The sequence below is a fragment of the Pseudophryne corroboree genome, chromosome 4 (genome assembly GCF_028390025.1).
Source record: "Pseudophryne corroboree isolate aPseCor3 chromosome 4, aPseCor3.hap2, whole genome shotgun sequence".
Taxonomy (NCBI): Eukaryota; Metazoa; Chordata; class Amphibia; order Anura; family Myobatrachidae; genus Pseudophryne; species Pseudophryne corroboree.
This window is the reverse complement of record NC_086447.1, coordinates 63,429,403-63,456,783: the sequence shown is the minus strand read 5'-3', so window position 1 is coordinate 63,456,783 and position 27,381 is coordinate 63,429,403. Positions and strand designations below refer to the sequence as shown.

Sequence of the window (27,381 nt, the reverse complement as noted above, 5' to 3'; positions counted from 1 at the left end):
AGGGCCTAATTCAGGGTTGATCGCAGCAGCAAAATTGTTCTCTAATGGGCAAAAGCATGTGCACTGCAGGGGTGGGGGGCAGATGTAACATGTGCAGAGAGAGTTAGATTGGGGTGGGGTGTGTTCAATCTGAAATCTAAATTGCAGTGTAAAAATAAAGCAGCCAGTATTTACCCTGCACAGAAACAAAATAACCCACCCAAATCTAACTCTCTGCACGGGATCCGGTCTGAAGATCGACAGTGTCTAGGTCGACAATGTTTAGGTCGACAGTCACTAGGTCGACATGGATGGAAGGTCGACAGGGTTTCTAGGTCGACATGTGCTAGGTCGACATGTCTAAATGTCGACATGGGTTTTTCAAAAAAATTTTTGGGGGATTTTTTCATACTTAACGATCCACGTGGACTACGATTGGAACGGTAAAGTGTGCCGAGCGAAGCAAAGGCACCATGCGAGGGGACGCGGTGCACTAATTTGGAATCCCGGTCACTTTACGAAGAAAACAACACAAAAAAAAAAAAATCCTCATGTCGACCTTTAGACCTAGCACATGTCGACCTAGAAACCCTGTCGACCTTCCATCCATGTCGACCTAGTGACTGTCGACCTATAGTGGTCGACCTAAACATTGTCGACCTAGACACGGTCGATAAAACGAACCACACCCCTCTGCACATGTTATATTATTATTATCCTTTATTTATATGGCGCCACAGGGGTTCCGCAGCGCCCAATTACAGAGTACATAAATAATCAAAACAGGAATACAGCAACTTACAGTTGACAACAGTATAGGACAAGTACAGGGTAAATAAACATTCTAATTACTTTTAAATTACCTGCTCGTTGCCAGGGGTTTCATGCTCTTGGTTCCATGCACTGTGCCAGGGGTTTTCATGCTCAGGGTGTTGTGCTGTTTGCCAGGGATTTCATGCGGTAGGTGTTATGCTTGTTGACAGAGGTATCATGTGCTGGGTTTCAAGCTTGTTGCCAGGTGGTAATATTCGTTGCCAGGGGTTTCATGCACTGGGTGTCATGCTCGTTGCTAGGGGGTAATGCTTGTTGCCAGGGATTTCATGAGCTGGGTGTTGTGCTTGTAACCAGGGCCAAACATGCCCACCCTCCCCCTCCAAAGTGCCAAATATGTTCCCCCGGTGCCAAATATGCTCCCCGAGTGCCAGGTACACCCTCCCCCCCGGCTCCCCCGCTGCCGTGCTGTGAAGGAGGGCACAGCGTGTGCCTCTCCTGTGTATCCTTCCTGCGTCTCCGGCGGGCCTATCAAATGAAGTGCCGGTTCGTGAGCCAATCAGAGCTCACGGACGGGCACTTCATTTAACAGACACGCCGCTGGCACCGGAGACCCAGGAGGGACACACAGGAGAGGCGTGTGCTGTGCCCTCCGTGTTCCTCCTTCCCAAAACAGAATCAGTGGCGGCGGCTAGGGTGCCCCGCAGCCCTGCGCGCCTCCAAGCGCTCGCAGTGGCTGCGGACCCGTAGTTACACCACTGTGCCCGCGACTCTCCCGGTCTCTGCTCCCGCATCTCACTTCGACTTTTTTTTAAAGTCGAATTGAAATGGGCGAAAAGGGGGCCAAAACCATTGTCGACACAAGCACGCGGATCGGCAGCTATTCTGCCGATCCATGTGCTTTTCAACAAGATTGAATAGGTTGGAACCTCTTTTCAACAGACGGCAGCTTTCGACTTCAATTGAATATACCCCTCTGTCTTCTCTACCAGCTGTAGATGCACTGCCATTGTCTGTGCTGCAGACTTTCTGGAATGTACCCACTGGGATGTGCAGCCCCCCCCCCCTTCCTGCAGTGCACACGGGGCCTAATTCAGACCTGATCGCAGCAGTGCGTTTTCACACAGCGGGTGATCAGGTCTGAACTGCACATGCGCCAGAGATGCGATCGGCATCCCTGCCCAGTGATCGCCTCTGTATGATTGACAGGCAGAGGCGGCCGCTGGGCAGGGAGGCCATCGGCATCGGGCCGCCATTTTGGGGGCGCTGTCTGGGCAAAGCACGCGTGCCCAAAATATGGGGGCAGTGGGCTGCGAAGTCACATGCAGCCGCTGCGACTCGGAGAGTGACAGGTAGCTCCCTGGCCAGCGCGCAGGTGCTGCGCTGGTAGGGAGCTAATCTTCAGGTACAAAAGCATCGCCGCCGTGCGATGCTTTTGTACCTGCGCGGTGGGGGGAGGGCTAGACATGCAGGGGGACTAGACCTGTGCCGGGCATCCCCCCCGCATGTCAGTGTGGCTGATCGTAGCCGTGCAAAATTTTGCACGGCTACGATCAGGTCTGAATTAGGCCCCTGGTTTTGCCCATCAGAGAACAATGTTGCTGCTGCCATCAGGGCCTAATTCAGACCTGATCACTAGCAAGTGAATTTTGCACTGCTGCGATCAGATAGTCGCCACCTACAGGGGGGAGTGTATTTTAGCTGTGCAAGTGTGCGATCTCGTGTGTAGCTGAGCTGTACAAAATCTTCCAGTGCGATCACTTCAGTCTGTCCGGGACCGGAATTGACGTCAGGAACCCTCCCTGCAAACGCTTGGACACGCCTGCGTTTTTCCAGACACTCCCTGAAAACGGTCAGTTGACACCCACAAACGCCCTCTTCCTGTCAATCTCCTTAAGATCGTCCGTGTGAACAGATCAGTCGCACAAACCCATTGCTGAGCATCGATCTGCTTTGTACCAGTGCAACGTGCCTGCGCATTGCGGTGCACACACATGCGCAGTTTGAACCCGATCGCCCGCTGTACAAAAACGCAACCTAGCGATCAGGTCTGAATTCCCCCCTAGGCCCATAGCTCAGAGAGGTGGGCACATAAAAAAGCAAACATCTATACTGTATGTTATTAAACAAAACAAAAAAAAAGGCAAAAGGACTAAAAACAAATTTTGGATCTTTATTTACACAAACTTTTCTTAGCACAGTAATCAAATGTAGAAGATACCGAGGGTAAAAATATATTCTAGTTACAAATGTGAAACTGTACAAATGCTCCAGAAGAGTCCGCTCTACAGACCCCACACTGCAGATCCGCTAAGCCCCCTGCATTCTGCAAACCTTCCATGGTGGTTATGCTGCAAACAAACCATTAGGATTGTATGGTGTATAGAAATGTCATTTTGAAAAAGGTTCTGCTTATCTTATGCAGCGCGGGTTCAAGACAGAGGAGTTGTCGCTGACCAGATTAATTTATAAACGAAGAAACCCAAGTGTCTTATTATTCTGGATGCAGAAAACATCCCCGCTGTGTCCGGCCCCTCCAGGTTTACCCTTGGGCAAATACTGTACTATAGTTCTCCTTTTAGAACAAAATAAATATCTTCTATTGCACTTTGGCAAAAAAAAAAAAAAATCACTCAAAAATAAAACAAACTACAGAACTTGGGCCGGGGATGGACATGTCGGCTATGCTGACTGACCACAGTGATGTCTGTCACAATCATGTAACTGCATTCTCTGTGTTCTCCCCCGCCCCTTGCCGACAGGGGTTCCCAACCACAGTCCAAGGTACACTAATGCCCATATTTGTCAATGAGTGATACATTTCACGGTGAGTGATATATTGCACCAGCCAATCAGCTCCTAGCTGCCATGTCACAGACTGTGTTTGAAAAATGACAGTTAGGAGCAGATTGGCTGGTGAAATGTATCACTCATTGATAAATAAGTGCTTAAAGGTGGTATTCAATTGATATATCTCGCCCAATCTCCTTTCTTAAGTGATCCCCGTTATCGCGCATATTCCGCCCATAGTAATAAGGTTCAGCTCCATAAAGGGTTGGGCGCCTCGATACCACACCTGTCAGCAGAAACAGAACAGGTGGGGGTGAAAAGAATTGAATACCACCCTAACAGGCCCTACACACTGGCAGATAAAAACAGAACGATATGAACACTCTCGTTCATAAATGAACGAGAACTCGTTCACATCGTTCTGCGTGTAGGCACCAGCGATTAACGATGCACGGCCCCGTGCTCGTTAATAGTTGGTGCTCCGTCGCTTATGCATGCCAATATGGACAAGATTGGCCATATTAGCGTGCAGTGCTATGGCGCCGGGAGGAGTGAAGAAACTTCTCTCTCTCTCCCCCTCTTCTCCCCCCCTCTTCTCCCCCCCCCCCCATCACCTCCCCCCCCGCCGACGGGTCGCCCATCAGGCAGCTCGGTATGTGTGTAGGGCCCATAACAGTCCATGTTTTAAAGGATATCCATACTTCAGCACAGGTGTCTTAATTCGTACCTTAGTTATTTTGATTGCACCATCTCTGCTCAAGCATGGATCGCCATAAAACCTGGAGTGTAAGTGTGCCTTGAAGACCGAGGTTGGGAAACACTGGTTTAGGCCAGTGTTTCCCAACCTCTGTGCTGAAAGTACCCCCAACAATTCATGTTTTCCAGGTCACCTAGCAGTTGAACAGGTGTATTCATTACTCGCTGACACATTATAAAAGACCCACAGGTGGAGCAAATTATTTCACTTGCAATCCTGTGAGGAGACCTGGAAAACATGAACTGCTGGGTGTACTTGAGTTGAGGACAGAGGTTGAGAAACACCTGTTTAGGCTAAGCTCAGGAGAGGACCTCTCAAAAGAGTTCACAGCAAAAAAAATAAAAAAATCCCTTTAGATACAATTCTACTTTATTGTATTTATAACTAAAAGAAACACAGGTTGCCCCAATCACAGGGGTGTTACTCGCCCTCTGCATCAATAAATGATCAATACTATTTTCTCTCATAGTATTTGTATCTACACATTAGACACTTTATCATTGCTCAGTGTGGCAAATGTACAAAGTTCTGGTCCCAAGTCCAAAAAATAAAAATATAATAGGAAAGTAAATTATTCCTAGCGGTGAGTATGAGAGAGGAAAGACTAAAAGGCACCAATACACATATAAAAGGCCACATGGAGAAATGCCATGCCAATTCTGTATTAGGGGCCTATATCCAGAGGTACCTATCTGCCAGAGGTAGGTAATGACTGCTCAGCATCGGGACCTGATGAAATATCTAACTCCTATATGGCTGTACCGTCTTACATATACACTTAGTGCACAAGTCATACCTTCTCCCTAAATACCCATATATGACAGTATTCTTATTGTTGCACACACTAAACATTAGTGCATTGTATCAGTGCAATACATTTACACAATAAACAAAAGGGTAACAATCGCACTGACAGTAATTTGCAAAGCAGAGTGGGCAGCCGAGGCTCTTGAGCAGCTGTGGAACTACAAGTCCCACAAGTGCTTCTGGCAGAGCCCGAGAATGACAGATTGCCGATTGCAGCCTGTAAAAATCAGGACTTCCTGACCTCAACAGGAAGCTGCCCTCGCCCGGGGCGATTTACTGTACAGTGGGTTGTCCCGCTTCTCCTGCGTTTACGAGCTTCTGACACGTGGGGCAATACCAAGTGAGTCTTTTGAGCCCAGACGGCGGGCCGATGGATTCTTTGACTACTTTATGCCCCCTCTCGCAGTATTCCTTCATGTAGATGTGGTAGCGCAGCCCTCTGTTCTGCATCTTGTGTCTCAGCCACTCCGCTGTGAAACTTACGGCATGGTCTATCAGGGCGACCAAGGTCTCTGCGGGTAGGTGGGAGCCCAGGGAGAGCGGATGGGTTTGTGCCAAGAAGAGAATTTCATTCTTAATGATGTTCCCTGGACAGACAATTTTAATGAGATGAACCAATTATATGTGATGGAAATTATGCAACATACTGTACAAGCTACTGTACAAATGGTGAAATGCAGAGTGGAAAGCAAACCACATCCATATACACTTCAAACAATGACATCACACTTCACCAAGGGCGTAGCTACCATAGGTGCGGGCAGTGCAGCTGCTATGGGGCCCAGAGCTGAGTGGGGCCCATCAAATATTTTCCACCATTGGAGGTGCATAGTGGCACAAATATTTGCCTTTGGGCTTACAAATATCTACTTTTTGCCCCTGGACCCTCTCTTTGTAATGTGGTTTAAAAGGAGCTGGAGAGCACTATATTGTGGCAAAATATGAACTGGGGACACTGTATGTCATAATGTGAATTGGGGGTACTGTGTGACATAATGTGTACTGGCAGCACTACAATATGGCATAATGTGAATTGGGGGTACTGTGTGACATAATGTGTACTGGCAGCACTACAATATGGCATAATGTGAATTGGGGGTACTGTGTGACATAATGTGTACTGGCAGCACTACAATATGGCATAATGTGAATTGGGGCACTACTATGGCTCAAAATAAACTAGGACACTACTGTGGGGCATAAAATTAACTGAGGCACTACTATGGGCATACAATTAACACCTACTGTGGAGAGGTGTCTTTCTAGAAGCATTTGGACAGGGGCCCCTTCAAAATGTTGCTATGGGGCCCACAAAGTTCTGGCTACACCCCTGCACTTCACGAAGTCTTGTGAGGGAAAAAATACAGAATTAAATTATGTTAAATTGTTTTCAGGCCAATTTGGCAGACACAAGCTTCTCAGCCCACAGTAATAAAATGTAAAGCTATATTTTTCCCACAGTGGCTAAAATTACAGAGGTTTGAGCAAAAATGTTTTGATATTGTAGCCCAGGGGGTACGCCAGCTGCTGTGGTACTACACATTCCAGCATGCCCTGCCACAATGCTAAAATCTCCTGCACAGCAAAACGGTGGCTGGGCATGTTGGGATGTGTAGTACCAGGGGAGCCGGATCGCCACATGTTGCCTACCACCCGTCCAAAACAACATCATCCCACCGACTTCACAATGCAGTTCTCCCCATATCCGGTACGTACAGTATATAGGGCCTAATTCAGACCTGATCGCAGCAGCTAAATTTTTCTCTAATGGGCAAAACCATGTGCACTGCAGGTGGGGCAGATGTAACATGTGAAGAGAGAGTTAGATTTGGGTGGGTTATATTGTTTCTGTGCAGGGTAAATACTGGCTGCTTTAATTTTTACACTGCAGCTTAGATTTCAGTTTGGACACACACCACCCAAATCTAACTCTCTCTGCACATGTTACATCTGCCCCACCTGCAGTGCACATGGTTTTGCCCATTAGAGAAAAATGTTGCTTTTGCGATCAGGTCTGAATTAGGCCCTTAGTTACTGGGAGTCAAACTATAAAGATCTAAGCTACTTTTAGAGCTTGATGCATTGGCCCATATCACTCTACCCAAAGACTTCTTATGGGACTGCTGTGGTGATAGCAAATTGAGGAACCACAGCAGATACTGGAGACAAAACTTACAGCGCCTTCCTTTACTAAATGTACGGTAAGTATTGGGTGCAAAAACACAGACTCCTGTCTCCTATAGTATTCCATATTTAGGTAACCAGGCATTGCCCAATATAATAAGAGTTTCACTTTATTTTCTGTTGGTTTTAAATGAAGAAATGGAAGTGAATGCCAGAGTTCCACTTGCCCGTACAGCATCTTATATTAAGTATTACCTGTCCACGTAAACACAGAGCGGGACCCTCCCTTCATGCAGCTTTGGTTATACCAAGAATGTGCAGGTATTTCTGATAGGGACGTATTAATATAAATCATGTGAAAGTGATGAGTGGTAAATATTAAAACCAATAAACAAACACACACTTCATTCCTTACCTACTCCGGAGAAGTGTCTTTGGTCCATCAGGGTGAGACAGACGGCTCTCGGGCGTGACAGTGCATGCAGGGCCTTTTCCTTATCAAACTGCGGCGAGAGGATATCACAGGTTGGCTCCACAAACGGGGATGAACACCAGGTCATTCGGCAATTGTAGAAGACCAAGAACCTCCCGGCATCAAAGTGCAGAATTAACCTAGGCGAGCGACGCAAAAAAAAAAATGTCAGAAGCTTGCAATCTAATATAATCCACTAATGGGCCCTACACACTGCGCGATAATACTGAAAGATATGAACAATCTTGTTCACTAATGAACGAGGTAACGTTCATATCTTTCAGTGTGGAGGCACCAGCGATGAATGATGCACGGCCCCGCGCTCTTTCATCGCTGGTGCCCCGTCGCTTGTTCATGCAGGCCAATATGGACGATCTTGTCCATATTTGCCTGCACTGCTATGGAGCCGGGTGACTGAGGGAGTGAAGAAACTTCACGAGCCGGGTGACGGGGGGAGTGAAGAAACTTCACTCCCCCCCCGTCACTGCCCCCCCCCGCAGCTGGGTTGCCCGTCGGCCATATCCGCCGTCGGGCAGCTCGGTGGCGGATCGCAAGTGTGTAGGGCCCATTACTGTGACAGTTGGGATAGAAACCACGAATTCTAACGACAGATAAGAACCCACTGGCCCATCTAGTCTGCCCTAAACACACACACACACACACACACACACACACACACACACACACACACACACTAGGGTTCATTTTTTGTTGGGAGCCAATTAGCCTACCAGTATATATTTTTGGATTGTGGGAGGAAACCTGCGCAAGCACGAGGAGAATATACAAACCCCACACAGTTAGGGCCATGGTGGTAATCGAACCCATGACCTTAGTGCTGTGAGGTAGGAAAGCCAACCATTCCACCATCCGCATGCAGCGGTGAGCAGTGGAAATAATAATAATAATAATAATAATAATAATAATAATAATAATCATCAGTACTAGTATGCAGGCTGACTTATGTTCTGTAGGTTAGCCTGTGTACATAACAAACACTAAGGTGTGATCCTTGCAATGATGAACTTACCTCATGCTGGCATCGGTTAAGGTCAAACGGGGCCCCTTCCTTACAACCCATGTAGTCCGTCAAAAAGGCTCCAATTACCCAAAAATGTGGATTATCTCTACGTGAATCTTACTGCCGACCTCACAAACAGCCCACCCAGAACATCATGTTCTCTAGATTTTACCGACTTATACACAGACCAGGCGTAAAGAGAAAAACTATACTGACTGCGGTTTAAAGGTCGCCCAAACAGGCACCTTGTCTGGCCTGCTACAGGAAACGTACCTGAGCTGTACTTTGTGTTTTTCCTCTTTATATCCTGACATACCAAGTGATGCACTCCGTGCGGTCATCTCCCCGCCACCTGTTACTCTGAGACACAGGAAATGAAGATGTACCTGGGCGTTGGGTCTTTCCAATCCCCTCTCTTGTTCCCTTGCCGAGCGCGAGATAACTCATTAGCTCTGACGCTTCCATAAAGCCCAAAGTGGAAACGCAGCCAATTGCACAAGAGATTCTCCTTGCTGGCTCCTAAACTGCCCTGATCACTGGAGACAGCAGCAGTGTCTTCACTGGGGGCGTCATCCTTCAATCTCTTGTCTTCTTGAGGACTGTGCGGCTCCCCATCCTCCAATTCACGTGCATCATCAGGAGTAGCTTTCTCCAGCAGACCACATCCAAATGCTAGGTACACATTCTTCCCGTGAACCTGCAGATAGATGTTCTGGGACTTTAGAACTCAAACAAGTAAGATTAGAAATCAGGATTTTGGTACTTACCGATAAATCCCTTTCTCCGATTCCACAGGGGCCACTGGAGTGCAGGTACAATGGGGAAATAGTAGGCAGTAATTGGGAGCTGGCACTTTAAAATTCTAACACTGTGGCTAGCTCCTCCCCTACTATGTCGCCCCTCCAAGCCAGTCTACGTAAAACTGTGCCCGAGGAGAGCTGGAATAAACAAACTTAAAGGTAGAGGAGGTTAACGCCGCCATGTAAACCAGGCTAACACAAACCAAACCTGGAACATAACCTAACAAAAAAGGTTAACCTGAACCAAACAAGCAGTCACATAGTGATCTGCAAACAGTTAAGCAAAAAAGGAGGAAACAGCGCTGGGTGGGCATCCAGTGGCCCCTGTGGAATCGGAGAAAGGGATTTATCGGTAAGTACCAAAATCCTGATTTCTCCTTCACCCACTAGGGGCCACTGGAGCGCAGTTATAATGGGGATGTCCCAGAGCTCCCAAAACGGGTGGGAGAACGCCGAGTCCTGTAAAACCGCTCAGCCAAACTGCGATGCAGAGGCCGCAAAAGTGTCAAACTTGTAGAATTTGACAAACGTATGTCGGCCCGACCAAGTAGCCGCCCGACAAAGTATTCATGGAGACCCCACGGGCAGCCGCCCACGAAGGTCCCACAGAGCGCGTAGAGTGCGCTGAAATTGAAGATGGAGGTTCCAGAGAAGCTGCCAAATAAGCTTGTCTGATGGTCAGTCGAATCCATCGAGACAAAGTCTGCTTAGAAGCCGGCCAACCACGGCGAGCAGCATCGTAGAGAACAAATAAGGAATCTGACTTCCGAATAGCTGGTCCTATCCACATAGATCTTGAGCGCCCTGACGACATCCAATGATCTCGAATCCGGAGAGTCCGCCGAGAGTGCCGGAACCACAAGCGGCTGATTGATGTGAAAATCAGACACCACCTTAGGTAGAAAAGACATACGAGTACGAAGCTCGGCCCTATCCGCATGAAACACCAGGTAAGGAGACCTACAAGAGAGAGCCCCAAGTTCCGACACCAGTCTAGCTGAAGCCAGCGCCAGGAGAAGAACCAACTTCCAGGTGAGATATTTTATCTCCACTGATTCCAGGGGCTCAAACAATGAAGACTGCAGAAAAGAGAGGACCAGAGTGAGGTCCCATGGCGCTGTCGGAGGGCGGAAGGGAGGCTATATTCGAAGAACCCCCTGAAAGAAAGTCTGAACTTCCGGCAGCAAGGCTAAACTTTTTCTGGAAGAAAACCGAAAGAGCAGAGACCTGCACCTTTAGTGAACCCAGTCTTAGGCCTGCTGAAAAACCTGCCTGCAAAAAACGGAGAAGGCGGGCTAAGCGAAACATGGGAGAAAATTCTCGGCGTTCACACAAGGCTACATAAGCCTTCCAAATGCGGTAGTAGTGAGAAGATGTGACCGACTTTCTAGCCCGAAGCATAGTAGGTATAACCGTATGAGGAATCCCCTTCCTTTTCAAGATGGCTTTCTCAACAGCCACGCCGTCAAACGTAGCCTGCGTAAGTATGGATAAAGAAAAGGACCCTGTTGTAGAAGATCGGCTCGTAGTGGCAGGGGCCAAGGCTCGGCTACTGACAACAGGTGTAGGGTGGAGTACCAAATCCTGTGTGGCCAATCCGGAGCCACCAGGAGGACCAGAGCGTTTTCTCTCTTGATGCGCTGCAGAACCCGCGGCAACAGCGGGAAAGGAGGAAAGAGGTAAACGAACCGGAAATTCCAAGGAGCCGTGAGGGCATCCACGCCCGCCGCCGCCGGGTCCCTCGTCCGAGAGTAATAAAGAGGCAACTGATGGTTCAGGCGGGACGCCATGAGGTCCATCTGTGGTTTTCCCCACCAGCAGACCAGTTGCCAAAACACCTGGGGATATAGTGACCACTCTCCCGGGTGCATGTCCTGTCGGCTTAGATAATCGGTTTCCCAATTGTCCACTCCCGGAATGAATATCGCCGAGAAGGACAGAGCATACTTCTCCGCCCAGAGAAGGATGTTGGTGACCTCCCTCATCGCTGCGAGTGCCGCCCTGACGGTTGATGTACGCCACAGTCGTGGCGTTGTCGAACTGAACTTTGACCGCGTAGTAGGTGATGTGCCTGAAGCAGAGCATTGTACACCTCCCTTAGTTCGAGAATGTTTATGGGGAGAGCGGATTCGTGGATTGACCAGCGCCCCTGAAACCGATGTTCCAGGGTCACTGCCCCCCAGCCTCGCAGACTGGCGTCCGTGGTGAGGAGTGTCCAATCCCATACACCGAACCGCCTTCCTTCCAACAGATGTGTCGACTGGAGCCACCAGAGAAGCGACGACCGTGCCTTTGGAGATAGCGTCACCCTTTGATGAAGGAACAGATGAGATCCTGACCACTGATGTAGAAGACACAGCTGAAAAGGTCGGGAGTGGAAGCGACCGTACGGAAGAGCTTCGAACGCTGCTACCATCTTTCCCAGAAGGCGAATGCACAGATACACGGACACCCGACGGTGTCGAAGAACTGACCTTACCAGTGTCTGCAGAGACAGGATCTTGTCCTGAGGAAGGAAAACCTTCTGACGGACCGTGTCGAGAATCATCCCGAGAAACAACAGCCGTTGTGAGGGGCATAAGTGAGACTTCGGGAAATTCAGGATCCACCCGTGTCGAATCAGAAGGTCCTGCGTCATCCGGATATTCTGAAGCAACAGTTCTGCCGAGCTTGCTTTTATTAGCAGATCGTCCAGATAGGGAATAATCGTCACACCCTGCTTCCGAAGTAGGGCCATCATGACCGCCATGACCTTTGTGAACACTCTGGGAGCAGAAGAGAGACCGAAAGGAAGGGCCTGGAACTGGAAAGGAGCATCCTGTATCGCGAACCGGAGAAAAGCCTGATGAGGAGGCCAAATGGGAACATGTAAGTATGCATCCTTGATGTCTAAGGACGCCAGAAACTCTTCTTTTTCCAACCCCGCAATAACAGACTGAAGAGACTCCATCTTGAACTTGAATACCCTCAAAAACGGATTGAGATCCTTCAAGTTCAGAATTGGCCTGACCGAGCCGTCCGGCTTCGGTACGAGAAACAGGCTTGAGTAATAGCCCCGTTTCCGATGATGACAGGGAACAGGGATCACCACCCTTGCGGATAGAAGCTTCTGGACCGCTGCCTGTACGGCAAACTCGTGGTAAAAAAACGCTGGGGCGGTTGTTCCTGAAAATCGAGCTTGTAACCGCAAGTGATTAGATCCCGGACCCAAGCGTCTGGACAGGACTGTACCCAGACCTTCTTGAAATCCCATAGACGAGCTCCCACCCTGTGATCTCCCAGGTGGGAGGGAAGCCCGTCATGCGGTGGTAGTGGTAGAGGACTTAACCTCTGACTGGGCTGAGGCACCTCTACCCCTGCCTCTACCTCTATGGCCACGGAAGGTAGAAGCTCCTCCCCTGGCCTCGAAACCTGGAAGGGACACGAAAGGATCGAAAAGAGGGACCCCTATATGGCATGCAAGTGGCTGGAGCAGCAGAAGGAAGATAAGTCGACTTACCACCGGTGGCCTGAGAGATCCAGGCTTCCAGATCCTTACCAAACAGAACCTCACCCGTAAAGGGCAACACTTCTGCTGCCCTTTTGGATTCCGTATCCGCTTGCCACTGCCGGAGCCAGAGAGCTCTGCGGGCCGCAATTGCTAAAGCGGAATTTCTAGCTCCGAGAATACATATGTCCTTGGACGCTTCGCAAAGATAAAGGGCTGATTCACAGATGTGTTCCGCCAACTGTATCAATTGATCCGCCGGCAATTCGTCACAAATTCCAGAGGACAAGTGCTCCGCACAAGCTTCGATCGCCTTGTTGACCCAACAACCTACCTGCGCCGGGCGATGTAATACCCCCGCCGCCGAGTAAATAGTCTTCAAGGTGGATTCCAACTTCCTATCCGATGCCTCCTAAAGCGAAGTCGCTCCCGGAACCGGTAGGACCGTCTTTTTGGACAGATGAGACACCGAAGGATCCACAATCGGAGAGGTCTCATAACGTTTCCTGCTATCTGCGGGAAAAGGATAGAAAGACAGTTTTCTTGATACCTAAAATTTTGCGTCTGGATGTTTCCAGGCTGCCGTTATGAGCGCATCCAGCTCCTCCGAAACTGGAAAGGTCACCGGCAAGCATTGGTTGGTGCCAAACCTTGAAGGGCGTAAGGCAGCGGTGGCCAACCTGTGGCTCTTGAGCCTCATGTGGCTCTTTCCTTATTCAAATGTGGCTCCCGACACTCGAAGTCACTTGACCACAACAGATCCAGCAGCACTACGGAGACTGAGAACTGAGAGAGCCAGATACTAGAGGTGAGACACCCACTGGCAAACAGAGGACACATAAGGGGGGCTGTAGTGACACATGAGGGTCACGGCAGGAGTGACTCAGGAAAGTGCTGCCGGAGTCACTCATGGGGGAGCTGGCTGTAGTGACATACTGTAAGAGTGTGCTAGCAGGAGTGACACATGAGGTAGCTGGCTGAAGTGACACAGTAGGGTATGTGGAAGTAGCTTTTTAAATGTATTTTATGTTGGATCTGGCTTTAAAAATTAATTTTATGTGGATCTGGCATTTTAAATGTATTTTATACCAGAAGTGTGGCCTAGCAGGCACAAGGCCACACCCCATTTTTGCATGTGCGCCTGTGGCTTGATGTCGGCTCTTTGACGTGCCTAACCAGATTTTTTGGCTCTTTATTTCTGACTGGTTGGCCACCCCTGGCGTAAGGCGTCCTGCTCCGTCTCCTCCACCTGTAATACTGAGCGAATAGCAGTAATAAGAGCCTCTATACCCTGAGCTACTGGTTCAGAGTCCCCGTACACCTGATCGTCATCAGTATCCTGTATATTTACATCCTCCTGTACATCTAACCCCGCCTCATCTAATTGAGGCATATCATCGTCAAAGTCATGCAACACAGATGCTAGCAATCTCTTTTTAGAAGCCTGTTGAGGGGGGCTAAAGGACGGGGTCTGGGAAGGGATTACAGCCCTAGAGAGCCCTTCTACTGACTTTGCCAATGAGACAGCCCATGCAGGTTACGGCTCCGGTACCGGGACAAGCTGTCGGAACCGGGCCGCCTCTCTATCTTCCAGAGAGGCCTTCAGTTCCCCAGTTAGCAGAGACATAACCTTTGTGAGTTGTGTCGTCCATGCAGGGGCGCTCTGGGGTTCTGAGGAGGGCTGAGCAGATGGCTCTGACTCCTCACATAAAACATGACCCTGTTTTTGTGTTGCCTTGGAGCCTTTACTGGCCATGGCAGCACCTAACAACTGTGACCCTCCCCCACAGGAAAACAGCAATAGGCAGAAGGGGAGGGAGGGGGGAAGAGTAGGGAAAAATGCAGCCACAGCAGCCCGAGCTATCCTGCACGATACTGTGCAGTGACAGGCTGTAAGGAAGATATAGGTGCCCCCCCAGTGCCCACTGTCCCCACTGAAACTGTCTCACTGTGTCCGTGGCGCTCCTCCGTCCCGCGCTGCAGCAAAGGAAATGGCCGCCAGCGCGAGCGGATTGCGGCGGCGCAGAGCGGGACTAAGCTCCGCCCCCTCCGCAAAGGCGCCAAATTTGAACTTTCTTTGCGCCTTTTGCAGGATCCCCGTAGCGGCTCTGTGAGCCGCGCTGAGCGGGGATCCGAGCGGGGCGGGCGGGCGACAAGCCGGACCGATGTTTTAAATAAATAAATAAATAAATAAATAAATGTTTAAAGAAACTAACCAGAGCTACTCTCAAGCCCCCCTGCCACCCTTTAACTAAAAGCTGTAGAGAGCCGGGGGGGGGGGGGCAGTAGAAGCACTTACTTACTCACCGCTATTGATTAGTTGGGGATTGAGCGGAACTCAAACCCAGGGAGACTGTTTGTAAGTCAGTTGCATTAGGTGCAGTGTGTGATGGAGTGGCCCTGACACACGCCGCGGTGTCCGGCCACGTATACTTACCGCTGCCGGAATCTTCAGCCGACGGAGCGGCCCCGACACGCGCCGCACGCAGCGGTGTCTGGCCGGCTCCAAAGAGCTCAGTGTCTCCTTTAGCCGGGGCCCATCCCGAGCCGCACGCAGCTGCGATGGGACCCCGCCGGCAGCCTCCCGTGGTGTAGACTGGCAGTGGCAGAGCTGCCAGTCTGTGGATGTAAGTAAAAGAAAAAAAAGAAAAGAAAAAAAATTCTTCATAGAAGACCCAAGTGAACCAGCTCCCTTGGGCACAAATTAAAGACTGGCTTGGAGGGGGGACATAGTAGGGGAGGAGCTAGCCAGTGTTAGAATTTTAAAGTGCCAGCTCCCAAAAGAAGAAGAGAGAATAAAGAGAAGGCGCATGCCCTCCCAATTACTGCCTACTATTTCCCCATTGTAACTGCGCTCCAGTGGCCCCTAGTGGATGAAGGAGAAAATCATCACTGACCCTCATTAGAGGGCAAAGATGGACCTCATATGGCATAGGTCACATAAGATTTCACATCAAGCACGTTCTGATAATATTAAAGCCCCGTAAGGGCAGCTACAAATTCCTGTGGCGACCCTCAATCAATCACATCATTTGCTGTAGGCGGTTGCTGCAGAACAGGATAGGAGCTAGTCTGAGAGTGGAGAAGGGGGATGTCCACCAAGTCGGATGTTCGTCTTCAGCCCAAATCGGATGTTCAGCTCTTCTGCAAACTACTCTGTCTAAAACTGGAGTCACATTTACATACCTTCTACAATAAACAGATTGTAAGAAGATAGTATAATTCATATTACAATGTGGTATTATGGTATAGTTCAGTATGTGCCATCATAGATCTATAGATAGAGATAGGATATAATTATGAATAAGACATTGGCCGGGTCATCTGAACCCCTACAGCCTTCCTGTACCATTATACTTACTGGTTCTCTTCTGTCCAGACACCACGTCACCCCTAATGTGTAATGGGAGCTGTGTGCTTTTGTGTGGTTTTAAATATTAAAATAAGGGCAGGTTAGTAACAATATCTTAGAACGCTCTTTGAAGTGCATTATATAAGGAACATATATGTTACACACACGTACGCACTTGTGCATGACGCCGGCCCTCTTATGCACAAAGCGGCAGATTCAGAGGTGCATGCAAGCCAGCCATATTTATTCCAGCACTGCATGCACAGAACTGAACTGAATGGGGCTATTAATCCGCATGCATCATTGCGGCTGTACCGCCTCTCGATGAATGCGGTTATTCTTATAGACCGGAGATGCGTGCGCTCAGCTACGGAGCATGGGTAGTGAAAGGGTTAAAGCTCGTCTCTGCTTCACATGTCATAGAATTGTTTGTGTTACAGAACTGTTTGTTCCAGCACATTCTTTGCTACTGCCCTTGTCCGTTATCTTTTCATACCGTGTGAATAACCTTCCTATTTGAGTACCAACTTGCCCATATATGCATATCCTTCCACTGCGGCAGTTCCTAGCCAATCATGTTATGTTAGCCCCCTTTGTGTTCTGTCCAATTAGTTATTGACTTGGGATATACACGCCCTAAATCCTCTCTTTTATATACTTTTGTTAAACAAACAATAAACAGTGTGAATCTTTACTGCTTGTGTTTTGCATGATACCTGTAGCATAAGGTTTACACTCACGGACGTCTAAGGGACTATCACATCGAGGGTTAAAGGAAAGAGGAGGAATCCTTTCAAGTGGGGGCTCCGTCCGTGATTCAGTTGGTCGTCCCCGGACGGTAAGATAGAGAATTTATTGTCTGTCTTTGCCGTACGGGATTGCGGTCATACACTGAAGCTGAATCCGTGTCAGTGTTCTGGGAACACGTGACCAAACATCTTTAATGTCTGGGACTTAAAGATACGTCTGAGAAGGGACCGGGGGTCCAAGCGCAATTCTCCAAAGACGTTAGTATCTGGGATACTTAAAATAGACCTGGGAGTCTATACATAACGTAGATTATACCTCGATTTGATTGTCTACTTATTATGTTATGGCCATAACAGATATTAGAGTATAAGTTTCATGTATTCAGCTTGACGGGTGGTAAGTGCACGTCTGTTGAATACCCTTATAACTTTCTTGCTTCCTATCACAATACGCTGCATTTCCAAGTCCCTGTACGAGTGGTGAGTAAACGTACAGATTATTACTATCAATTGTTTTGTTAAAGTACTATGCAGATGATATTGTGATATTGTCAATAACTAATTAACTGGTTAGCTGATGCATGCATAGAAAGTTGTTGGAAATTGTGTTTTTACTATGGGCTCTGGTCAGCGTAAGAAAACTGTATACCCCCCTCCGACACATGTAAAGAATACGTGGCCCGTAGTTCTACCTCTGATTATTTGATTGATCCCTGGGTGGATAATTTAGCAGGGTAGACAGAGAAAGCAGGACAGGACCCATTCCCACGGGAAGGCAGTAATTACCCTTTCTATATGGAGGATTAAAAATATCAGTTCCCAACAGCACAGAAAAAAGGAAGTGAGAAACTGTAAATCTTTGAAAACCCTCTCGCCTCCCCCTTACATTCCAATATATCCTGCGCTTAAAGACACAGATCTCTTAGCAGCAGTAACCCTTTCACACCAGATGGGATCGCCTCCAACTCCACTGCTAGAAAATGCGTCCACTAGCTCTATCCCTAACGCACCAGTAACCCAGAGTTTAGATAATAGTAAAACACTGTCCCAAGCCCACCATTACCCCCGATGGCTGTATATCTTATTTGCGCAAAGCTTGCAAAGGACGCAGCTATACACATATGAAGGAAGTCTTTAAAACCCGTGCTTCTTTGCCTGTGCTTCTTTGCCTGTCGCTGTAGCTTGTAAACAGAAACCTTCATAGTCTGTTACTGAGTTTTGGAAAAGGTTTAAGGACTGCTGGACAGATGACGCTGGCTTACCTTTGCTTAACTCAGAAAGCTTACTCATTTCCACCTTCATTAACAACCTTCTACCTTCTGTCATAGTTTCTGTTAAGCAAAGCGTCTCTTCCTGGACTTCTGATAGTACGATAGATTTTAAAAAAAAATAAGAATTTACTTACCGATAATTCTATTTCTCATAGTCCGTAGTGGATGCTGGGGACTCCGTCAGGACCATGGGGAATAGCGGGCTCCGCAGGAGACAGGGCACATCTAAAAAAGCTTTTAGGTCACATGGTGCGTACTGGCTCCTCCCCCTATGACCCTCCTCCAAGCCTCAGTTAGGTACTGTGCCCGGACGAGCGTACACAATAAGGAAGGATCTTGAATCCCGGGTAAGACTCATACCAGCCACACCAATCACACCATACAACTTGTGATCTGAACCCAGTTAACAGTATGATAACAAAACGAAGTAGCCTCTAAAAAGATGGCTCACAACAATAATAACCCGATTTTTGTAACAATAACTATGTACAAGTATTGCAGACAATCCGCACTTGGGATGGGCGCCCAGCATCCACTACGGATTATGAGAAATAGAATTATCGGTAAGTAAATTCTTATTTTCTCTAACGTCCTAGTGGATGCTGGGGACTCCGTCAGGACCATGGGGATTATACCAAAGCTCCCAAACGGGCGGGAGAGTGCGGATGACTCTGCAGCACCGAATGAGAAAACTCCAGGTCCTCTGTAGCCAGAGTATCAAATTTGTAAAATTTTACAAACGTGTTCTCCCCTGACCACGTAGCTGCTCGGCAAAGTTGTAATGCCGAGACTCCTCGGGCAGCCGCCCAAGATGAGCCCACCTTCCTTGTGGAGTGGGCCTTTACAGATTTAGGCTGTGGCACGCCTGCCACAGAATGTGCAAGTTGGATTGTGCTACAGATCCAACGTGCAATCGTCTGTTTAGACGCAGGAGCACCCATCTTGTTGGGTGCATACAATGTAAACAACGAGTCAGTTTTTCTGACTCCAGCTGTCCTTGAAATATATATTTTTAATGCTCTGACAACGTCCAGTAACTTGGAGTCCTCCAAGTCGCTAGTAGCCGCAGGCACCACAATAGGCTGGTTTAAGTGAAATGCCGAAACCACCTTAGGGAGAAATTGAGGACGCGTCCTCAATTCTGCCCTGTCCGAATGGAATATCAGATATGGGCTCTTGTATGACAAAGCTGCCAACTCTGAAACTCTCCTGGCAGAAGCCAGGGCCAACAGCATGGTTACCTTCCATGTAAGGTATTTTTAATTCTACCGATTTTAACGGCTCAAACCAATGAGATTTGAGAAAATTTAGAACCACGTTCAAATCCCACGGTGCCACTGGAGGCACTATTGGGGGTTGTATATGTAGTACACCTTTGACAAAAGTTTGTACTTCAGGCACTGACGCCAATTCCTTCTGGAAGAAAATTGATAAGGCCGAAATTTGAACTTTAATAGACCCCAATTTTAGGCCCATAGACAATCCTGCTTGCAGGAAATGTAAGAATCGACCCAATTGAAATTCTTCCGTTGGAGCCTTCTTGGCCTCACACCACGCAACATATTTTCGCCAAATGCGGTGATAATGTTGTACAGTCACTTCCTTCCTAGCCTTAATCAAGGTAGGAATAACTTCCTCTGGAATGCCCTTTTCTTTTAGAATCCGGCGTTCAACCGCCATGCCGTCAAACGCAGACGCGGTAAGTCTTGGAACATACAAGGTCCCTGCTGAAGCAGATCCCTTCTCAGAGGTAGAGGCCACGGATCCTCCGTGAGCATCTCTTGAAGTTCCGGATACCAAGTTCTCCTTGGCCAGTCCGGAGCCACCAGTATCGTTCTTACTCCTCTTTTCCGTATAATTCTCAGCACCTTTGGTATGAGAGGCAGAGGAGGGAACACATACACTGATTGGTACACCCACGGTGTTACCAGAGCGTCCACAGCTATTGCCTGAGGGTCTCTTGACCTGGCGCAATACCTGTCCAATTTTTTGTTGAGACGAGACGCCATCATGTCTACCTTTGGTTTTTCCCAACGGTTCACAATCATGTGGAAAACTTCTGGATGAAGTCCCCACTCTCCCGGGTGAAGGTCGTGTCTGCTGAGGAAATCTGCTTCCCAGTTGTCCACTCCCGGGATGAACACTGCTGACAGTGCTATGACATGATTCTCCGCCCAGCGCAGAATCCTTGCCGCTTCTGCCATTGCACTCCTGCTTCTCGTGCCGCCTTGTCGGTTTACGTGGGCGACTGCCGTGATGTTGTCGGACTGGATCAACACCGGCTGACCCTGAAGCAGCGGTTTTGCCAGACTTAGAGCATTGTAGATCGCTCTTAGCTCCAGTATATTTATGTGAAGAGACGTCTCCAGGCTTGACCACACGCCCTGGAAGTTTCTTCCCTTTGTGACTGCTCCCCAACCTCGTAGGCTGGCATCCGTAGTCACCAGGACCCAGTCCTGTATGCCGAATCTGCGGCCCACTAACAGATGGGCAGTCTGCAGCCACCACAGGAGAGACAACCTTGTTCTTGGTGACAGTGCTATCCGCTGATGCATGTGCAGATGCGATCCGGACCATTTGTCCAGCAGATCCCACTGAAATGTCCGTGCATGGAATCTGCCGAATGGAATCGCTTCGTACGAAGCCACCATCTTTCCCAGGACTCTTGTGCATTGATGTACTGACACCGTTCCTGGTTTTAGGAGGTTCCTGACAAGTTCGGATAACTCCCTTGCTTTTTCCTCCGGGAGAAACACCTTTTTCTGAACCGTGTCCAGAATCATTCCCAGGAACAGCAGACGAGTTGTCGGGGTCAATTGAGATTTTGGAAGATTCAGAATCCACCCGTGTTGCTGGAGCACTACCTGGGTTAGTGCTACACCGACTTCCAGCTGTTCTCTGGACTTTGCCCTTATCAGGAGATCGTCCAAGTAAGGGATAATTAATACGCCTTTTCTTCGTAGAAGAACCATCATTTCGGTCATTACCTTGGTAAAGACCCGAGGGGCCGTAGACAAACCAAACGGCATCGTTTGAAACTGATAATGACAGTCTTGTATCACGAACCTGAGATACCCTTGGTGTGAGGGGTAAATTGGGACATGCAGATAAGCATCCTTTATGTCCAGGGACACCATGAAGTCCCCGTCTTCCAGATTCGCTATCACTGCTCTGAGTGACTCCATTTTGAACTTGAATTTCTGTATGTACAGGTTCAAGGATTTCAGATTTAGAATAGGTCTTACCGAACCGTCCGGCTTCGGTACCACAAATAGTGTGGAATAATACCCCTTTCCCTGTTGTAGGAGGGGTACCTTGACTATCACCTGCTGAGAATACAGCTTGTGAATGGCTTCCAAAACCGACGTCCTTTCTGAGGGAGACGTTGGTAAAGCAGACTTTAGGAACCGGCGAGGTGGAAACCTTTCGAACTCCAGCATGTAACCCTGAGATATTATCTGCAGGACCCACGGGTCCACTTGTGAGTGAGCCCATTGATTGCTGAAAATCTTGAGTCGACCCCCCACCGTTCCTGGGTCCGCTTGTAAAGCCCCAGCGTCATGCTGATGGCTTTGTAGAAGCCGGGGCGGGCTTCTGTTCCTGGGCAGGGGCTGCGTGCTGCCCTTTCTTACCCTTTCCTCTGCCTCTCGGCAGATAAGACTGTCCTTTTGGTCGCTTTTTATAGGAGCGAAAGGACTGCGGCTGAAAAGACGGTGTCTTTTTCTGTTGTGAAGGGGTCTGAGGTAAAAAGGTGGATTTGCCGGCAGTTGCCGTGGTCACCAGGTCCGAAAGACCGACCCCAAACAATTCCTCTCCTTTATATGGCAATACTTCCATATGCCTCTTGGAATCCGCATCACCTGACCACTGTCGCGTCCATAAACTTCTTCTAGCAGATATGGACATCGCGCTTACTCTTGATGCTAGAGTACAAACATCCCTCTGAGCATCTCGCATATAAAGAAAAGCATCCTTTAATTGCTCTAGAGTCAATAAAATACTGTCCCTATCCAGGGTCTCAATATTTTCAGTCAGAGAATCCAACCACACTACCCCAGCACTGCACATCCAGGCTGAGGCTATTGCCGGTCGCAGTATAACACCCGTATGTGTGTATATACTCTTCAGTGTAGTTTCCAGCCTCCTATCTGCTGGATCCTTGAGGGCGGCCGTATCAGGAGACGGCAACGCCACTTGCTTTGATAAACGTGTGAGCGCCTTATCCACCTTAGGGGGTGATTCCCAGCGCGCCCTAACCTCTGGTGGGAAAGGGTATAATGCCAACAACTTCTTTGAAATTAGCATTTTTCTATCGGGGGTAACCCACGCTTCATCACACACATCATTCAATTCCTCTGATTCTGGGAAAAATACAGGTAGTTTTTTCACCCCCCACATAATACCCCTTTTTGAGGTACCAGTAGTATCAGAGAGCTGCAAAGCCTCCTTCATTGCCGTGATCATATAACGTGTGGCCCTATTGGAAAATACGTTTACTTCCTCACCGTCGACACTAGATTCATCTGTGTCGGTACCCGTGTCGACTGACTGAGGTAAGGGACGTTTTACAGCCCCTGACGGTGTCTGAGATGCCTGAACCGGTACTAACTGGTTTGCCGGGCGTCTCATTTCGTCAACTGACTTTTGTAATGTGCTGACATTATCACGTAATTCCATAACCAAAGCCATCCATTCCGGTGTCGACTCCCTAGGGGGTGACATTACCATCATCGGCAATTGCTCTGCCTCCACACCAACTTCGTCCTCATACATGTCGACACACACGTACCGACACACACAGCAGCCACACAGTGAATGCTCTATTGAAGACAGGACCCTCCTAGCCCTTTGGGGCGACAGAGGGAGAGTTTGCCAGCACACACCAAAAGCGCTATACAGTATATAACAACCCTAGAAGGTGTTGTTTTTATATATGCGCTCTCAATATATATTTATATCGCCAATTTATGCCCCCCCTCTCTTTGTTACCCTGTTTCTGTAGTGCAGTGCAGGGGAGTGTCGTGGGAGCCTTCCTCACCAGCGGAGCCGTGCAGGAAAATGGCGCCGAGTGCTGAGGAGAATAAGCTCCGCCCCTTTTCCGGCGGGCTTTTCTCCCGGTTTTTCTAATAAACTGGCCTGGGTTAAATACATACATATAGCCTTAATGGCTATATGTGATGTATTTATTTGCCTCTAAGGTACTCTATATTGTTGCCCAGGGCGCCCCCAGCAGCGCCCTGCACCCTCCGTGACCGAGATCCGTGAGCTGTGTAGCAACAATGGCGCACAGCTGCAGTGCTGTGCGCTACCTCTATGAAGACTGAAGTCTTCTGCCGCCTGTTTCCGGACCTCCGTTCTGCCGTTCTTCAGCGTCTGTAAGGGGGATCGGCGGCGCGGCTCCGGGACGAACCCCAGGCTGACCTGTGTTCCGACTCCCTCTGGAGCTCAGTGTCCAGTAGCCTAAGACTTCAATCCTCCTGCAGGCAGGTGAGTTGCAAGTCTCTCCCCTAAGTCCCTCGTTGCAGTGCTCCTGTCGCCAGCAGGAGACACTGATTAGAAACCTAAAAAAAAACTTTTCTAACTAGCTCTTTAAGAGAGCCACCTAGATTGCACCCTCTCGGACGGGCACAAAAACCTAACTGAGGCTTGGAGGAGGGTCATAGGGGGAGGAGCCAGTACGCACCATGTGACCTAAAAGCTTTTTTAGATGTGCCCTGTCTCCTGCGGAGCCCGCTATTCCCCATGGTCCCGACGGAGTCCCCAGCATCCACTAGGACGTTAGAGAAACATCGGTATGAGAAAGAGGCTGCAGGGTGTTTTGATGTAAAGAAACCTGCACTCACTCATAACTATCAGAACTCCAGACGCTTTGACAGACAGAACCAACCCCGCAGTCAGGGAAAGATTCACCTCTGCTGCCACTTATTATAAATGGAAGTAAAGTTCCCTTTTTTGTGGACAGCGGTGCAACAACCAGTGTTTTGTGTTCTGACCTATATGATGGTGATTTGGAAAAGACTGCTCCTTCAATGGGAGTCAATGGGATACCCACCAATGCCTGACTTAGCTCAAGTAAACCCCGCTCTTTGGTTGGAAGGTCCATATGACACTGGCCTAATCTCATGCACACCATATAAGGCCAATCTCAAACCCGACTCACAACCTGTTTATCAAAAGCAGTATCCCCTCTCACCAGAAAAGATAGAAGGTCTCCGCCCCATGATACAGCAATTCTTACAACAGGGTATTCTCAGACATATTGTATCACCATACTGTACTCCTGTGAACCCTGTTGCCAAAGCTGATGGCAGTATAAGATTTGTACAGGATCTCAGAGCGATCAGTTAATTGTCCCAATTGCACCAATTGTTCCAGATGTAAACTCACTCATTTCTGCAATCCCTGCAGATGCTGCGTTCTTCTCTGTAATTGATTTGAAGAATGCCTTTTTCAGCATACCTGTAGATTCACAGACACAATTACTTTTTGCCTTTTCTTTTGAGGGTAAACAACTTACCTGGTGCAGATTATTGACGCACCTGTTGTCTCCAGGCCACATTGGGGCCCTGGCAACCTCACCATGGTTCAGTCCTGCTACAGTATGCAGATGATCTGCTGCTCTGTAGTCAAACTGAGGAGGCCTGCCGAGAGGATGGTGTTTCATTACTAAACTGGCTTTGTGAATGTGGACACAAGGTGTCCAAAACAAAAATGCAATGGTGTAAAAAGCATGTTGATTACTTAGGTTTTGTGCTCACTCAGGGAGAGAGGAAAATCAGTCCACAACGCATACAGTCTGTATTGGGCCTGGTCACCCCAACTACCCAGAAGGAACTACTGTCCTTCCTGGGTATGGTAAATTACTGCAGACAGTGGATTTCTGATTGCTCTTATTATGATAACATTTTGAGACAAGCCACACTGAAGGACAAACCTAAAACTGTACAATGGTCACAAGAAATGTTAACTGCATATGAAAGTTTAAAATGTATGTTGATGAAAAGTCCGGCACTTGGCCTCCCCAATTATGTACTACCTTTCCATCTATATGCAAGGGACAATTGTAAAACCATGGCGGGGGTGCTCACACAGTTTCATGGAGGGAAGTTGCGCCCCGTGGCATTTTTTTTCCAAAGTCATGCCAGTGTCTGTGCAAGGTATGCCTGCCTGCCTCAGGGTTTTGGCAGCCTGTGCAATGGTTGCAGAAATGGCCACTACCCTCACTTTAGGCCACACCACAGTACTCCACACCACACATGATGTCCTAGCAATACTTAAAGGCTTACACACACACAGCACATGTCAGCACAACGCCTTAGTGGATATGAAGTACTCCTTTTGAGTAACCCTACCCTTACCATCAAGTACACTGCTAGTTCTTCTGGCCCTGCACCCATTCTCAATGCCCTTTTAGGCTTGAAAGGTCCCGAGGATGAACCACCCGACCTACATGGCTGTGCTGCTTCCATTGAAGCTGAAACTTCTCCCAGACTTGACATGTCTCCCGTTCCCATACCAGGCGCAGACATAGTTTTTGTTGACGGCTCCTGTAGTAGGCCCAATGACAATACATACCAGGCTGGCTATGCCATTGTCACCCTCCCTGACACTGTGTTGGAAACCCTACCAATACCTTATCAGTCCGCGCAAGCTGCAGAACTCATTGCACTCACTAGAGCATGTCCCTCCCTTGACAACGTCCATCTGCTCACTCAAATTCAAGCTGCTGCGACTAATACTGATCTCTCCGACTGGACTTACCCAATTCTGCAGAAAAATCCTAAATCAGGATTAATCTGCAAAGAGGGGAAACCCTGTATACCCCAGTCCAGTGCCCCTTTGCTCATTGCCCATTACCATGGTGTTGGTCACCATAGTAAAGCCACAACACTCCTCCTACTAACCAATGATTTTTATGTTACTGAGGCCAAAACACTTGTGAACCAATATGTTAGCAGATGCATCACCTGCCTCAGGAACAACCCTAACAACCCTAATAAAGCGAAACACCAGCATCTTGAATACCCCACCACCCCTTTTACACACTTACAAATTGATTTTACCCATATCCCTGGTACAGGTAAACAAGAATATGCCCTGGTCATTGTAGATATGTTCTCTCGCTGGCCAGAAGTATTCCTAACTAAGTCAGAGGATGCCAAGATAGTAGCAAGAATCCTAACACAGAAAATCATCCCTAGATGGGGGTGCCCCCTGCAAATAAATAGTGATAAAGGCTCAGCCTTTACAGCCAAAATCACACAGGCCTTAGTAAAAGCTCTGCAGGTGGAGTGGAAGTTTCACATCCCGTACCACCTGCAGAGTTCAGGGGTCTAGGACCCTCAAAGACAAACTAAGGAAGGCCACAGGAGGTACCTTCCACAAATGGAAGCAGGTCCTTCCCATTATCCTAGCAGAAATCAGAATGACCCCACAGAAAACTCTAGGATACTCACCCTTTGAAATACTAATGGGTAGACCCTTCCCCACACCCTGGGCTAAGAAACCGTTGATGATACAGGAAGGAGATCTAGAACTTATAAGGGAAGAGTATGTCAGGGCCCTCATAACCAAACTTGATGAGATTGAACATGATGTCGCTTGTAAAAAACCCTCTGAATCCACAGGAACCAACACACCCTTTTAAGGTCGGAGACAGAGTAGTGGTGAAGATCCTCCCCCGCAGCAAGAGCCCAGGAGACTTCACCTATGGCCCAGAGGCGGAAGTCGTTGCTGTAACCCGAACCGCAGTCCTGACAGAAGAGAGTCCCACCTGGATCCATGCTTCCCGAGTAAAGAAAATTCCTAGACCAGACCTAGGAGGAAACAGGTGATTCCAGTGAGGTACGAACAGGGGCGGACAGCCCTGACCTCCCACCTAGCGAAGACAGAAGACCAGAGGAGGATGAAGAAAATGCCCCCTATCTTTACCCTGGGGACTATCTTGATAGCCCTACTGGCCCATTTTCCCCTCTCAATGACTGAGGTTGATATAACTCAG

The 27,381-nt window shown here is 48.5% G+C and overlaps 1 protein-coding gene across 3 annotated transcripts in view; it reads right to left on the bottom strand.

Annotated features, from left to right (window-relative positions):
• Window positions 1-4,636: 4,636 nt before the first annotated feature.
• Window positions 4,637-27,381, bottom strand: part of NEIL2 (nei like DNA glycosylase 2) — a 39,776-nt gene continuing 17,031 nt past the window's right edge. For all 3 annotated transcript variants that reach the window (XM_063915104.1, XM_063915102.1, XM_063915103.1), the window contains 3 exons: window positions 9,108-9,418; window positions 7,644-7,840; window positions 4,637-5,691 (listed from right to left, as the gene is read on the bottom strand). In XM_063915104.1, coding sequence (XP_063771174.1) covers window positions 5,378-5,691; window positions 7,644-7,840; window positions 9,108-9,418 — 822 coding nt within the window. In that variant the 3' untranslated portion in view covers window positions 4,637-5,377. The remainder of the gene's footprint in view (window positions 5,692-7,643; window positions 7,841-9,107; window positions 9,419-27,381) is intronic.